Source organism: Spermophilus citellus (assembly GCF_964194105.1).
Source record: "Spermophilus citellus genome assembly, chromosome: 10".
Lineage (NCBI taxonomy): Eukaryota > Metazoa > Chordata > Mammalia > Rodentia > Sciuridae > Spermophilus > Spermophilus citellus.
In genome coordinates, this window is record NC_138197.1 from 117902421 (window position 1) to 117919237 (window position 16817).

The 16817-nt window shown below is 33.7% G+C and overlaps 2 protein-coding genes across 3 annotated transcripts in view; one reads left to right on the forward strand and one right to left on the reverse strand.

The window, feature by feature from the left end:
* Window positions 1-3901, forward strand: part of CHPT1 (choline phosphotransferase 1) — a 32465-nt gene extending 28564 nt beyond the window's left edge. The window contains exons 8-9 of one of the 2 annotated variants that reach the window (XR_014024094.1): window positions 283-488; window positions 3728-3901. Coding sequence is in view for 1 of the 2 variants with exons in the window: in XM_081310153.1 (XP_081166279.1) it covers window positions 283-393; window positions 3728-3772 (156 nt within the window). In the remaining variant the exon portion in view is untranslated. The remainder of the gene's footprint in view (window positions 1-282; window positions 489-3727) is intronic. The other variant, XM_081310153.1, reaches the window with a different exon arrangement.
* Window positions 3754-12589, reverse strand: SYCP3 (synaptonemal complex protein 3; the record flags this gene model as incomplete). The annotated part of the gene is made up of 8 exons (XM_081310154.1): window positions 12052-12589; window positions 11563-11629; window positions 11283-11317; window positions 9691-9808; window positions 8608-8707; window positions 5867-5965; window positions 3936-4040; window positions 3754-3807 (listed from the first exon to the last, which is right to left on the reverse strand). The coding sequence occupies exons 1-8, from the start codon at window positions 12179-12181 to the stop codon at window positions 3754-3756; spliced, it is 708 nt and encodes a 235-aa protein (XP_081166280.1). The 5' UTR covers window positions 12182-12589.
* Window positions 12590-16817: the final 4228 nt, after the last annotated feature.

Below are 16817 nucleotides of genomic sequence, written 5' to 3' on the forward strand. Positions count from 1 at the left end.
GAAGACTTGGCTTCTGTTACTTTTGAGCTTTTATACTTCGGTCCTCTTACCCTCAGCTTCTATAATTGAAATACCTTGTATATTCCAGAAGAGTATAATAATAAGGTCCAAATATGAAATATGCTAAACTACTCTAAAAAGTAATAAAAAGTAATATTTTCAGAGTTAAGAATTTTATGTTAAGAATATTTGAGATTGGGTGGGAAGGGACAGAAAAATTTCTGTAAATTCAGAAAACATAGGCCATAATCCATTTTATATTTTCTTTTTTTGCTTCCAAAGGTCATTTCTTCATTTGATATGATGATATACTTTGGTGCTTTGTGCCTTCAAATTTCAAGACACCTTCATCTACATATCTTCAAGATTTCATATCATCAAGCACCTGAACAGGTTCACAAGCATATTGACTGACTAAATAGCCCAAGGAAAAGAGGAGAAGCAGTTAGGGGAAACCTATGTGTGAAGGAAATCCCCCTGTGCAGGAGGCTAGTATACTATCCAATAAGGTTATGTTTGAATATAATAGATAAATCCTATAGATTTCATTATAATGATTTCAGTAATGAAGTCCTCATTATGTCTCATCAACATTTTTGATCAAAGGTATTATCAGTAATGTAGTCTGTAAATTAGAAACGAGACCAAAGAATGAAAAACTGAACATAGGTAGTTCTAAACAGCAATCTCTTTGTGTCTACAAAATATTTATCAGACACTTGGGATTTTCATTGCCAAAGAATTACATAAAAATTCAGAACTTAAACTTTAGCCATCCTGAACATAATGGCCTTCTTTGCTAAAAACTGATAACTCATAATTGTAAATGCATGGCTTATAATAGTGTAACTGAGTTTGATATTATAAAAAAATTTATGCTAGCCATTTTTCAAAAACTATGTTAATTACTGCTATAAAAGGAAAAGTACCAACTAGAATTTAAAAGGGCCATGGGAATTAATAATCTGTATTTAGTAAAAGATTTTGTGGTACTAGTTCAGAAAAACATGTGAATCCTTATATTGAGGGTAACTTGTTCTTGATATTATGGGTTAAAATTTCATTGCCATGAAAAAGACATTAAACATTCCCTTTTATGAAAGACAAAAAGCAGCAACTGAAACAGCTGATATGTAAGAAAATTAGTAACTTATAAAAACATGGCAAAAACATCCTTCTATAGAATATTAGCCAGTTACTTCAAGTACACATAACTCACTTAAGGTAATAAGGGGACAAAATAAGTATCAGTTATTCAACCACTAAGTACTTTGGGCTCTGATTCTTCTCTTTCTACTCTTAGTTGAAAAGATTTAGATTGCTTTTATAAATACTAGAAATATCACCAAGATCTTTGATGATCCAAATCTTCAGACTCCCATTTGACCCTATTTCTAATTTTATAGAGTTACATAGGGCATATTGCTGTATGACAAAATAATTCAGAAAAAAAAGTAACAAAGATTACTATATCTAGCCAAGAAACAAACATTTAAAAAATGAACAGTGGAAATTTATATTCCCTAAAATATACTTCTATGAATTAAGTACATAGAAGACATTCTGGAGATACTTATTTTGCCTCCATAACTATTGGTAGAACTTCTCAAATAAAGACCTTCTTAGAAGTTTGAATAGTACTTAATATTTATATTCTAAGTTAGGGTATCACTCAGTGGAAGAATGCATGCTTAGCATGGGTGGGGTCCTGGGATCAGTCTCCAGCACCACACACTCAAAAATTTGGAAGTAAACTGTCCTCTTATTGTCAAATATTTCCTAATGGTGGGAGCATTAATTTCTTTGTATAAATTATCATAGTTAAAAAAAACACGATAATTTGTATAGACTTGCTTTTAAAAACCTGAAAGACCTTAGAAGTAACATAAGGATGGGTTATAGAGGCAAAAATTAGAATTTAAAATGGAAAAGCATGAGAAAGTCATTCCTTTACTTCTAATGGACATATCATTTTTGCCTGGATCGTTCACTGGAAGTATTTTCAGCAAGGAAAAAAAAAAAGAGTTTTAACTGACTTATTTCAAACAAATGTTGAAACAATTTAATATTTATTAAATCAAGCATTTCAGCCAGGCCACTATGGCATAAGCCTGTAATCCCAAAGATTCAGGAGGCTGAGGCAGGAGAACCATGAGTTCCAGGATAGCCCCTGCAACTTAGGGAGACCCTGTCTCAAAATAAGCATTTAAAAATGGTCTGGGGAGTGCCTTTGGGTTCAATCCTCTGTACAAAAACAAACAAACCAAAAAACCCACAAATGTTCCTTAAGTTTTTCTATTTAAAGAATGTGTATTTTAAAAGACAAGGTATAAAAAATAACTCGTTCAGGTTTGAAATGAATGTAAAATCAATTCCACATTTTTATTGATATTAAAACTAAAAAGATATACTGGGTAAAGTTATCTTTGAAGTCATAATATACTTAATTAGTTATGTTAATGACATACTTTTAATTATTACTAAGAAAATGTGTCAATTGTGGACCAAGCCCAATTACCTGATATTTTTTTTTTTTGATTAATTAAGAAAAGGTGTTTTTATTTTGTTTTTCAAAATAAACCCAGGGGTGCTTAACCACTGAGCCCCAGCCACCCACCCTTTTTAATATTTTTTATTGATTATTTAAAGCATTACATAGCTCATGATATATCATCTTTCATACATTTGACTCAAATTGTGTTTTGAACTCCCATTTTCACCCCAAATACAGATTGCAGAATCACATCTGTTACATATTCACATTTTTACATATGTCTTCGTGGAAATGACACACTCACAGATGCAGGTTTTAAAAATCTTAAAACCTAATATTTATAGGCTGGGTTGGGTGGCACATGCCTGTAATCCCAGCGGCTCTGGAGGCTGAGGCAAGAGGGTGTGAGTTCAAAGCCTGCCTCAGCAACAGCAAGGTGCTAAGCAACTGAGACCCTGTTTCTAAATAAAATATAAAAAAGGGCTGTATATGTGGCTCAGTGGTCTAGTTCCCAAGTTCAATTCCCAGTGCCCCCCCACTTGCAAAAAAAAACACCTAATATTTATAAATCTTGCTCAGTTATATTAATGATTTTAGCAGTTTAATTTATTCTAGGTCACAAATTTAAATTCTTTTAATATACTTTATATGCCAATAGAATAGATTTCTCTTGAAATCTTATTTTCATTAGAATTGGCTATGTAATAGTATATAGAAAAGAATGTATATGTAAAACAGATTTTGTGGTTTTTTTTCTTAAGAACAATGTAAGCCACATGTGGTGGCATAGGCCTGTATTCCCAGCTAATTCAGGTAAGGGGGAAGGAACACATGAACCCAGAAAGTTTGAGACAAGCTTGGGTAACAGAGCAAGACCTCAAAAAAAAAAAAAAAAAAAAAAGGAATAAAGAACAATGTAATCTTTATACTTGTACTTTGTACATTTGTGACTAACAAATACACTGAAGCCTAAATCTAAATTCAGTATCTTTATTAATACTAATAAAAGTGATAGTGTTAGAAAAATTCACAATTACAACTTCAGAGCTGAAAGCTTGATACATATAATTTAGGAATAGCTGGTACTTCACATAACTGTTGCAATTTTTTTGGAAGTTTACAGGAAGGGAGGACTTGCACTTAAATAAGCTACTGATTAAACTTGAATTTCTGAACTACTCTAAAGACTTACATGACTTTTAGCTAATGTTATAATTGTATCATATTACTTAGGTTCAAGTTCTTTCTTCAAAGAGTCATCAGAATAACATGGACTGAAGAGACTTTCGAACACTTGCCATCTCTTGCTGCTGCTGTTTCATGAAAGGAGATATTAAACATTTGTTTAATTTTTAGTTAAGTGTTATACAATTTCAGCAAATAAAATATTTCAGTGCTTACACCAACCCTTATTTTTTCAATTTGAAATATAGTGACTTACAGTTTCCATCATAATTTTTTTTTGCAACATAGCCATTTCTTTTTTAAGTTCACTTTGTGTACCAGTAAGTAGATTATCATGATTCTTCTCCAAGTCCTCCAAGCTCTAAAACACAAAAGGTTACTTCAGTTTTAGACCATAACTTTTTACCTCAATTTCTAAACTTGGAAAATTGTCAAAAAAAGTTTCAATATTCAGATAATGTTAATTATATTTATTCCAACTAAAAATACATTCTAAGTAATACATGAAGACCAAAATTCCTAGTATGAAAAAGTAAAATAAATCAGATATGAATCAAATACAATTCCAGAAGATACAATAGTAGTATACTTTACTGGAAATAATGGGTCAAAGAACTATTAATGTAAAAGTGGAGAAAAAAAGGAAAGGTACCATCACTAGAATACCATAATTTTGAAAATTTCGAATAAGTTTCTCAAACATCAGGTTATAACCTACTAATTATGACCAATAGTCAATGTGACATGAACTCACTAGAGAAAAAAATGATCTATAGTATGAACTCTTTATCTGAAAGTTATGAAAAACAACTTATATTTTAACTCTTTACTATTTATTCAACAGTTATCCTAGTGCCTACTATGTAAAAAGTACTATGTTAAGTGCTGTGGAGAAATTTAAAAATAAATAATTCATGGTTGCTTCGTTATTCCAAAGAGAAGAAACATATAAACAAAAATAACACAAAAGCTTTATAACAGGAATGGAAATGTAGCTTACTCAGGCTATATCAAAGAAAATGGGGATTGAATCCAATTTATTTGGCAAAAAAGTAAAATTTCAATAAATAAAGGAGTTGAAAGTATTCTAGGGGGAGAATATAAGCAAAAGCATGGACATACAGTGAGTGGGTTCAGAGAAAGCAATTATGTAGAGGGGTAGAAGTAATAAACTACATGAAACTTAAAAAGAGTCATGACAGGGATCTCAAAGACCTAAGAATGTAGAATGGGAATGTAGATTTTTCAGGAGGAAAGAGATTTTTTTTTTTTTTAAGAAAAATAACATGGAAGACTTATGAAGGATGGCCTGGAGAACAGAGAAATCAGTTAAGAGTTTTAATGGTAAAAACAAAAAGTGATAAGGCCCCGAACTAAAGTAGTAACAGTGGGAATTAAAAGAAAGAACCACTGATGAAGAAAAATTACAAGATCCTAGTTATAAATGAATGTGAAAGATAAAGGAGGTGGAGGAGTCAAAGTATACTGAAGTTCCTATCCTAGGTAGTAATGTTTAATTATAATATTTAGAAAAAATATTTTCTAGTTTTATCAAACCTTCATACCAATTAACAAATTTTATTCTCAGGGAGCATTAGAGAAAGCAAGTTCTCTACATGAAAATGCTTTTAATTTTAAAAGTAACTTTTGCATTTTTAAAACTATTTTACTGTTTAGATCACAGCTTGCACAATTATCAGTAAATAATTTCAATCCACAAATTTTTACTCTTAAGCTATCTTGCCTATCTCTTAAAACTTGGAATATAAAGTCATTTTTGATTACTGCAATAAATTCTAAAAGCAAATATGCCATACTTATATGTATATCTGAAAATAAATATTAATTTCAATTGGATCTTTTCTATTTAATGAAGACTATGTAGAAACAGTTAAACAGAGAATAATGACTTAAATGTTAATTTTGTGGATTTGATACATAAGTATATTTCCAGGTAAAATTCCCAATTTACCATTTCTGTCTTGAATAATCACCATAAAACAGAATCCTAAAGTAAAGATATATATTGTCACTTGTCAGAAATGAGTTCAAAATGAAAAGGTAAAAATTTTAAATGCATTAGCAAAATACTTTTCCCCGTAAGTTTGGAAACAAAAGAATTATTTTCTATTTCCATAAGTATATTGTTTTTTAAGACTGTATTGTTACAAAATGTACAACATTTACCTTTACGAACTGCTCATATAGTTGTCTAATTGTTTTCAGTCTCTGATTCTGAACAATTCTAGATTGTTGAAAAACCTTTTGTTGTTGTCGAAACATATTCTATAATCATAAAAAGAAAAAACTGTGGTAATAACAATTTGGTAAATTGTTTTGTTTGTTTTCAGTGCTGGGGATCAAACCTAGGGCTTCACACATGTTAGACATTTTACCTCTGAGATATGTCCCCAGCCCTGAAGTTTTAAACTTAGCAAAAAATAATTCCATATTGCACTTGAAAAGAATAGTTCATAAGTTGGTAGTTTTTGTTTCAATAACTATTATGACAGAGTTTAGATAATTTGTGTTTATTGCTAATATGGAATAATTATAATAATCCTACCAGTCAATGAGTAGGAAATCTTAATGCTCAAGACATGTATTATTCTAGGTAATTTCAATATCCACATGGATGATCTTCCATAATGGTGGTCTTTCAGTTCCTTAACCTATCCTCCACCAATGATTTTTGTCTTCCCTATTTTAGCCATTCACTTATATACTTATACACTAGATTTTGCCTTTATCAATGATAGGACCTTTCTATAGTATTGATAATGGCAAACAAAAAATATATTAACTTTGTGTCAGACTTATAAGTTCAAACTTATGTGAACTCATTTAATCCTGTGAGATAGATAGGTACTCAGGAGTCACTTCTAGAGTTGAGGAAACTAAGAATTAAAGTTAAATAATTTGTCCATAGTTTCACAGGTACCAATTGCTCAAACCAGGATTTGATCTCAAACTGTATTTTTCCAGAGTCCAGGTACGCTGCATATGCATAACTGTTTCTCCACACATCCCAGTATTTGATCACCACCTCAACATTCAAGCTTACTCTCTTTAGTAATACAGTTCAATAATATATCAGGAAACTAAATCCATTAATTCTACCTATTTTTACTGTCATTCCTATTCCTGTTGTCCTAACTTTCCTCTTTCCCAGCTTAAATTATATGGACAATTATTATAATTACTCCTTTACATATACACCTTGCCCCTTTCTGACTCTTTATCACACTTAATTGGTTAAACCTCAACCCTGAAAAATTCAACTCTCTAGCTACTCTATCTAGAAGCAAGACTTTCACCATCTGATTATCTTATTAAGAAATAAAAGAAATCTAAAGAGAACTTTATCAGTTTCCCATTACAATATTGACTGTTCACCTACATTAATTTATGCTCAAGATACTCTGCATTCCCTTTTGTTTCGAAGGATGAACTATCCTTGTGCGTAAGGCCAACTTCTTCACATGTCCCACCCATTCTCAAGAATTCAGCAAATGCTTCCCTCTTTCTGTTATTTTAAATTTGTCCCTCTAAATTATTCCTGTCAATACACAGACATGTTGCCACTTCTCTTAAAAACAAAAAGAACAACAACAACAAAAAACACCCTATTTTTCTCCTCAGGTCATCTTATTTCTTTGCCATTCTGTCTTGTACTCATTTTAATCAGATTTTTGCCCTCACTTTTCTACCAAAATCATTCTGATCCAGGACACCAATGGTCCTCCACATTGCCAGATCCACCCTATTTGGCCTGTAAGCAGCATGTAACAAAAGTAATCCTGTTTCCTTCTTAAAAAGCTTGCTTTATTTGGTGTAGAGTGGTTTGCACATTAGATATTAGCTCAAACATAATGGAGTTTCCTTTGCGGGTTCTCCCTTACTTCCAGAACACTAAAAATTCAAGTAAAATTTATAATTTACAATCATGACTTTATCTCATCCAGTTTTCATGGCTTAAAAACTGTCTTTAAACTAATACTCAACTTTGTGTCTTTAACCTCTCTCTCCTGAACTCCAGAGTAATATACCAGTGACCTATTCAACCTCTCCTTAGATATTTCATGTGCATTTCAAATTTAACATTTCCAAAACTGAGTTAACCAGCTCCCAAGTCAATACCTTAGCTCTTAAGGAATGTTTGATAATTACAAACAATGAAAGGATAAGTTGAAAGAACAATTAATGCAAAGTATTTGAGCAGGGCTGACTTCTATCTCCCATAACACATTAAGAGTCAACTATGTTCTGGGTAGGGGCTATAGCTCAGTGACAGAATGCTTTGCCTTGCATGTACTGACCAAGGGTTCAATCTCCAGCATCTCAGATTAAAAAGAGAAAAAAATTAAGAGTAAACTATATTCTGACTATAGTGATTAGCTCTGGAATGAACTACTAAATCAGGATATTCCTCCAGAACTTTCTGCCAGAGCTAGCGAGAAAGATTATCTATCTCAATCCACTGCAGTTATGAAATTATTTAAAAAATTTGTAGTAAGTCTAGAATTGAACAACAACAACAAAAATCTATCAAGATGAACCCACTAAGGTTTGGCAATAGTCCCAAGTTGCACTACATAAGCAACCCTTTCCTATCCCCATCAGGTATGCCTGAATCTAAACTACACTGATTTTCATTTATATTATCCAAAAGTCCTTCTTTTGTCCTTTAACAAATTTTTGTCACTAGAAAATCCAGAATTCCAACCAATGTAAGATGGCTAACAGCTTTTATGAGTATAATATATTCCTATTCTGTGGTTTGCAGTTCAGCATCTTTAAAAAACACAGCCAATAATGAGAAATGGAATCTGGTTTAGTTCCATGGGCCTAATACAAAGCTAGATTCTCTACTAATATTTGAGACTTGGTTATAATAAATTAATTGAAAAGCTAATAATGATACCAACAGCTAGTTTTTCTTCTTGTTCCCCAGCTTTCTGCAAATCTATATCCCACTGCTGAAACAGAGTCATAAATTGCTGAGAATATTCTTGGTTAAGCTTCTGTCTGTAAAACATAATAATGAATGTTGTCACACTTCATGCCAATAGGAAAAAAAAAAACATGCAAGACAATATTGAGTTGGTGTATTTTTATACTACATAAAAAAAGAAGGAAATCAAAGCAACTTAAATATTCTGATGATAGGAATCCAAAAAGTAAAATTAGATTCATACTGATTCCAGAATTTTTTTCCTAATAAGCTAAAACAAAGTCCTTTCACATGCTTTAGCTATTGAAAATTTTATCATTTATATAAATTTTCCAGAAAAATTTATTTGCTCTCCAAAGAGTTTATTTTTCATTTTCCCCTACTGAATGTACATTTTGATATGTTAAACAGATTAAAACATTTCTAAATCGAAACATGTCATTTGACTTTTTTCTCCATTTTGGCACAGGAAAGATTTTGTACAAAGGATTAGTTAAATCAGTGAAAATATAAAAAATATTTACAATATAAAATTGACCTCTTCTTACATTGTCAAACATAGTTAACTATAAGATAACTAATAATTTCTATGATATTTACCTTTTACTTAACTAGTATATTTCTGGAGTGAATGTGCATTATTTTTATAATTTAAAAAACCTCATTTGTTATCTGGAAAGAGAAAAAAGTAATTTACACCCGACATAACTTTCCTGTGTTCATGTACGAATACATGACCAGTGTAATTCCACATCATATACACCCATAATAATGGGAAGTTATATTCCATGCATGTAAAACATCAAAATACACCCTTATTATTGTATATCTAAACAATAGCAACAAAAAACGTAATGTTCACTCACTGCTAAGAAGCAGTTATCAATTCTATGAAGGCATGAGGTTATAGGACTACTTACTTAGAGGAAAAATAAAGCCAAATATATTTTCACTAGACTTTCCAAAAAATAGAAGATCATAATACTACTTTTCATAAGTGACTGTACAATATATACTAAGTGATACCAATGTGACCTTAAAAACCCAGCAATCTTACCTTTGCTCCTGCTGTGTTTTCCAAACATGTTCAATTTTCTGGTTACTGGTTTTGAAAGAAGCCTTGGTATACATTTCTAATCTTTTTCTCTTGGCAAGAAGAGCTTTGTTAATGTCAGCTATATTGAAAGAAACATTCATTAAAACTGAATATTAGAGAAAATTATTTTGTTCCCACATATCCATGTAAATATAATTATGGGTAAAGTTCATTAAAATATTAAAGAGACATTTAAAATTAAATTTAAAATACCAACATAATATACAAAAAGTTTTATATTTTTGAGCATTCAGGATTTTAGATTTCAGACGAGTAAGACTGTGCAAATATTTCAAAATCCAAAAAACTCTGAAATTTGAAACATTTCTGGTCCCAGGCATTTTGGATAAAGGATTCCCCAGCCTCATCCCAATTCTGATTTTCCTAAGTGAAAATAATTTTTAAATTTAGGGGTGATAGAAAAAAAAGAGCTAATAACAAAGGACAGGAGAGACTTCAATTTCCTCACAAGAAAATATTTTAATAAAAGCTAAAAAAGGACACACTTGGCTGAATCATTATTAGAACTCATTATATAAAACATATGAAAATAATCTATTATAAACCTAATTTTAAAAAGCCTAATTAAGAAAGGATACCAAATAAGAAAATTATGTTAAAAATATAGTTAATGACACTATTAAGTATATTTTTTATTAAAAGTAACAAAGATCAAAGATAGAAAAAAATCTTAGTTTAATAGATGAATTCATTTAAGAATATTTTAAATAAATGCTTTCATGGAGCTTTCTTGTAGACATTTTACCATTAAGCACTGCAATTCATAATATTTTAATACTTCAAATAGTACTATGGATCTACCACAAATAGTTATCACTCAGTAATCATGATGGCGCTGTACTACATATAAATATTTTATAATTTTAGCATCCAAAATAATACATTTGTAAAACAGTGAACTGTCACCGAACAAAACACACATTAAAGAAAAAGATTTGATTGTATGAATAATCCTTCTGAGAAGCCAAATATTGACGCATTTTAAAGAGTATTTTCCCTTAAATTTCCCTGTAATTGATATTTAACATAAAAAAAACTTAAAAATTTTGGATCTGATTATAAATGTCTTAATGGCTAGCAAAATTGTTTTTCATTTTCAACTGCAGTTTATTAATGTAAAAATAACAATAGTTATTTTAGAGCCTTCAATTTATAATCCTCCCAAAAGAAAGGAACACAGGAAGAGTTCTAAAATATAGAGTAAATGAAAAACTGATGTACATACAGATATATAGATATGTACTATGTACACGTGTTACTCAATCTTAAATTACAAAGAAGTATATACTTTTCCCATTCTTCCCCCCGCCTAAAATTCTATTAAAGCTACACATGTCTAAAAGCATCATTCTCACATGGTGAAAAAGGTTAAGTAAGGAAATTAATGAAACTAAATCACACTTGGTTATGCAAAATCCCAAATGTGAACAAAGAAATAATAGTTGCGTAGGTCGCTGATTAACATTTTCTATTATACAAATTACTATGTGGTTTTAAATAATTTCTTTAAATGAAAATCTCCAAAAACATACCTCCAAATTTTTCCAGCATGTTCTGTACTTCACCCCTGTAAAGAAATTACACTTAAAAAACTTTTAGAGATGGGGAATGTAACTCAGTGTCAGAGCATTTTTGACTAGCATGTGCAAGTGCCTAAGTTCAACCCCAGCAGGAAAAAAAAATAAAATAAACTTTTAATTAAAGATCCATAAAATATCATACTTATTTTGGAAGAAATATCACAGCCAAGTATTTTACATACAATACTTGTCAGACAACCAAAGCCAATTTTTCTTATTTTGAATATGTTACCCCATATCTTCAACTATTCCTGCAGAAGGCCTTTTCTTCCCATGCTTATCAATTGCTGGGGTCTTTCCTGTATTGACAAAAAAATGAAAACATTTTTGATATTAAGTATGCTACTTTGGTAAATTTTAATGACATAATTTTCATTTGTGAGTCTTTTAAGCATTTTGCCAATATAATTTTAAAAGTAGATATATAAACAGTACTTTCTCTGCAGGTTGGGTAAAATTAAATCAAGTTTCAGAACTATTTTATAGGACCAATCTTTCAAGTCTTCCTGGGGTAAGGTCATACATAGTAAGCAGTGTACTATTCATGGACAAGTTGGGAATAATGACGGCAAAGGCAAGTCTGATACAGGAGTATTAGGATTCAAAAGAGAAACAAAGGACATGAAAATGCTAAACAAAATTTTATTAGTTTTAAATAAAGTAGATTCAAAACAAATGAACCACAGGACATCATAACTGTCCAGCTTTAGGTATACAGTACCTTCAGCAACATCCTCCTCTGAACCACTCAGATCTTTATCTTCTTTCTCAAAGTCAAAGGCTCTTACAAGCTGATCCTCCACTGATTGTTTCCCAGATTTCCCAGAATGCTTTCTTACAGAAGGTACCATGTTTAGATCAGATGTCTTCAGACTTAAAAAAAAAAAAAAAGTCTCTCACTGATTCCAAAAGCATCATTTAAACCAACTGATAAAATTTAAAATGTTACCCATTTCCTAGTACATTCCGTTGGTCCAAAAGTTAACCTATTGACATTTGTTGGTTAAAAAGGAAAAACAAAGTGGGGCACGGTAGTGCACACCTGTAATCCTTGAGGCTTGGGAAGTTAAGACAGGAGGATCGCAAGATAAAGCCAGCCTCAGCAATGGCGTGGTGCTAAGCAACTCAGTGAGACTCTGTCACTAAATAAAATGCAAAATAGGGCTGGGGATGTGACTCAGTGGTCTAGTGCCCCTGAGTTCCAATCCCTGGTACCAAAAAGGATCAAGAACATAATGATGGCGTCAACCCCGACTCCAAAAGTGCTGTGCCCATGAGGATTGCAAGATCTGAATTTGAGCCCCACCTCTGCCAGATTCTTGCTAAATTTGGGCAAATCTATTCCACATCTCAGTCTCAAAGTGGAATCGCGGTTGCTGGCAAGACAGATCATGCCAGACTTAAGTTCATGGCAACACTCATCTCCCAGAGGAATTCCACGGGACTGGGGCTGAGGGTATCGCTCAGCGCTGGAGCGCTCGCCCGGGGTTCCAACCCCAGTCCAGAAAAAAACAAACAAACAAAAAAAAAAAAAAAACTCACCACCACCAACAACAAACAAACCAAGCAAACAGAAAGGCCGGGCACGGTGGCGCACACCTGTAATCCGAGCGGCTCGGGAGGCTGAGGCAGGAGGAGCGCGAGAGTTCACACCCAGCCTCAGCAATGGCGAGGCACTAAGCAACTCCGTGAGACCCTGTCTCTAAATAAATACAGACCAGGGCTGGGGATGTGGCTCGGAGGCCGTGCCGCTGAGTTCAATCCCGGGTCCCCCCCCCACCCACCCACCACCAAAAAAAGTCCAAGCGGGCCTAGGAAAATTCTATGAAACCTCTACAACATACATGCGGACATACATGTATGTTGTAGAGGTTTCCTAAAATGAAAATGAAGGAGTCCCCAGTTCCCTGCCCTGGTTTTTAACGGATTTGGGGCCCGCAGGAGCGAGAAGGCTGAGGCAGGCCCCTGCCGCGCTCCCCATAAACCCGGCCCCAGACGCGGCTCTGCCACCTGCCCTCCACCCACCCGCGCCTGCCCCAGGCTCTGCCCTCGGTGGGACCCCGGCCCCATCTTCCCGTCGGAGGCCCCAGGTAACGCCAATGGGGATTCACCCCCAAAGCAAGAGTAGTCTCGGCCCGCAGGAACCCCCAAGCCGACAAATCCCACCCCTCCTTACACCTCAATAAAACCTCAGTGGCCCCACCACGTTTCTAGACTCCCGACAAGTGACCTTAAACGCTCCGGCCTCCCCTATCCCGGCTCCTCACCTGAGAACTCAGCTGCTTCGTCGTCGTCGCCTCCAGAAAACCTTTCTGAGGCAATTTGCTATTCGAGCGGGAGAAAAACCAGTCTCGCCTCAGCCAGGCGCCTCGCTGATTGGCTGAACGCCGGGCGCATGCGTGCTCGGAGACGAGCCCCGCCCCCGCACGGGGGCGATCGCTCGCGGGCACGTTCGCCACGCCCACGTTTTAGCCCGCGCTTGAGGCTTGGCGCCTTCCAGTTTCTACATTTTAAATTTATATAATCTCAAAAATGTGAAGAGACAGTGCGAACTATGAAACAAATGAACACATCACCTACTTTGTGAAGTACAACTTCACCGAATTTGATTCACGGATTCTCCTCAGGAAAGCCTATCCGCCTCAGCCCGCCCCTTTCCCGCCACTTCTGAGAGGTGCGAAAGTTATCCGCGGGGCGTGCTGAACGTTCAACTCCTCCCATTTGCTAACTTTTGTTACCAAATGTACCTGCCCTTGAACAACGGGGCTTAGTTTCGTTTGCGCAGAGCAGAAACAAAAACAAAACCCCACTATTCCACGATTTTTCCATGGATTTTCTGGTCAGTATACATCTGAGTTATTTCCAAAGCCGATTGAACATTCTGATTTCTTGCGTGACCTATTTTTTTTTTTTAGAAATATTTCAACATAAGGACAACTTTATTAATTTTTTTATTTTATTATTTTATTAACATAAAAATGTGAACTGCTTGATGAATTCGTGTGGTCCAAGTTCATGACCTTCGCTGTGGAGGGGAGCGCCGGGCTGAACTGTTTACAGAGTATCTCTGAGTGAGGTCGCCGTCGCGCCTGGTGATATAAAGTGACCCTCAATTGTTTCCAATTGTATTGCAACCAACAAAATGTATCCCTGTCAAACTCCTCTTTACTCGCATTGTCGGATTTCTTTACTCTTTTTTTTTTTTTTTTTTTTTTTTTTGCCATTTTTGCCATTCTAGTGGATATAAAATGATATTTGTTTCAGGTCTTTTTATATTTTTCTAATCACTCATGAGATTAAGCTCCTCTAATGCCTAGTAGGCATCTCCTTGTCTCCTTAAAATGTTGACTTGGGTTTCTTGCCCATTTTTCAACTGGATATTAATTTGTTTCTTACTGGTTTGTAGGTCTTTATGCTGAGTGTTAATCTCCACAACTTTTTTTGTTGTTTTTTTTTTTTAATTTTTATTTTGTAGTTGTAGATGGACACAGAACCTTTATTTTATTTATTTATTGTTATGTGGTGCTGAGGATTGAACCCAGTGCTTCAAGCGTGCTAGGCAAGTGCACGGAGCAACAAATCCAGCGCTCCTTTTTTGGTATCTTTTAAAAGAAATTTATTGTTTCCCTGAAGTTATAAAAATATTCCACTACATTTTCAGTAAAATTTTAAGATTTTTTTTTCATGTCTTCGTTCATCTAGAATTAATCTTTGTGTCTTTTGTCAGGGATCAAATTACTTTTTTTTCCCTTCACATAGAAACTATTGTCCCATCATCATTTATTGATGGTCTTTTTTTTTTTTACTTATAATAATTGTAGATATTTATGAGGCATAGTGTGATAGTTCAATACATATACATGTGATCATCAAATCAAGGTAAGTTTCTGAATGTTCAGGAGCCTGTTTTGTTAGCCTGTTTTCCTGGCCAGTCTACCCACATCCATGTGCCAAAACCACAGTTTTCATTGTTCCAATTTTATTAATGCTTTCATGTCTCACTGGGCAAGTCTCATATCTTACTTTATCCTCACAGTATCCTGAGTATACTTGAATTTTTCAAGTAATTTTAGGATGGGTTTATCCAACATCCATGAAAAATAACTTGCTGGAATTTTTATTGGAATGCCACCAAATCTATAAAACAATTTAGAGATTACTGAATTTCACTATTCTTGAATATAGTATATTTTCTATCTTTAGGACTTCAATAATATCATTCAATAAAGTTAAATTTTTTTCTCTTATGCAGATTTTGCATACTTTATTGGATTGCTTTATAAATTATATTTTTGATATTTTTTCTAATTGTTGCTATGTAAAATTGTAATTGATTTCTGATATTAATCTTGCTAAACTCTTTATTATTTCTGATAATTGATTGTAGAGTCTGGGGTTTTATAATATCTGTGACTAATCACACTTTGGTTTCTTGCTTTATAATTCTTACTTTTTCCTTTTCTGACTGTACTGACCAGGATCTCTTGTATCAGTAAATAGAAGCACAAATATTGGACATTCTTGTCTTTGTCTCCATTTTAAAGGACATGTGTCTAAAGTTTCTGTTAACAATGACGATGCTGTATATGGATTTATGTTTTCCCCTTTTGAAAGTTTGCCTTCTATTCTTACTTTGCTAAGAAATGAAATAATGAGTTGCAAAAACCTAACCATAAACTTCCCTTTCATAGTTTGCATTCCCCTGTATCTTTCACCACAATGGAGCTATTTTCTTTATGTCTTCCAGATCACTCGTTTTTCCATTCAAATGAATTGAGTCTTTTATATTTCCACTGACTCATTTCTAACAATGTTTTATTTATTTTTTCCAGTTTTGCTTGGTTAGTTTTGAATCTCTTCTAACTCATTTGATAATGGCTTCTTGTTGCTTGGAGAGTCCAACTTCCTCCTAAACATTTCATTCTGTGTCAAGTGTAACATCTAAGGTCTTTAGTGAGATTTAGTTCTGTTGTTTCCAATTATTCTGGCTAGCATGCTTCCATACACACACACACACACACACACACACACACACGTGGCTACTTCACCAGCCCTTTTTATTTTTTGATACAGGGTCTTACTAAGTTGCTGAGTGTGTCCTTGAACTTGCCTCAACATCCCAAGTCACTGGGCTTAACAGGAGTGTGCCACTGTGCCCATGTTATCTGATCTTAATTGTCTGGCAGTCCTGAGAGTTTAAATTTCAAGTACTTTCTTCCAGAGAGATATCTGTTTCCTTCAGATGTACATTTATTAATGGGACTTTTTTCAAGAATCCAAGTAAATATCAGGTATATAAGTCCTACTCTACAGTGCTTATTTTCTGATTCCAATTTTGGTATTTCATGGTTGCATATTGCTTACTATTCTTCTTTCAGCTTTTATTTTCCCCCTGAAATGGTTCCATTAATTTCTGGAGGCCCAGAACTGCATTAAGAAGTAAATTTAGAGCCAAGCATGGTGGTGCATACCTGTAATCCCAGTAAC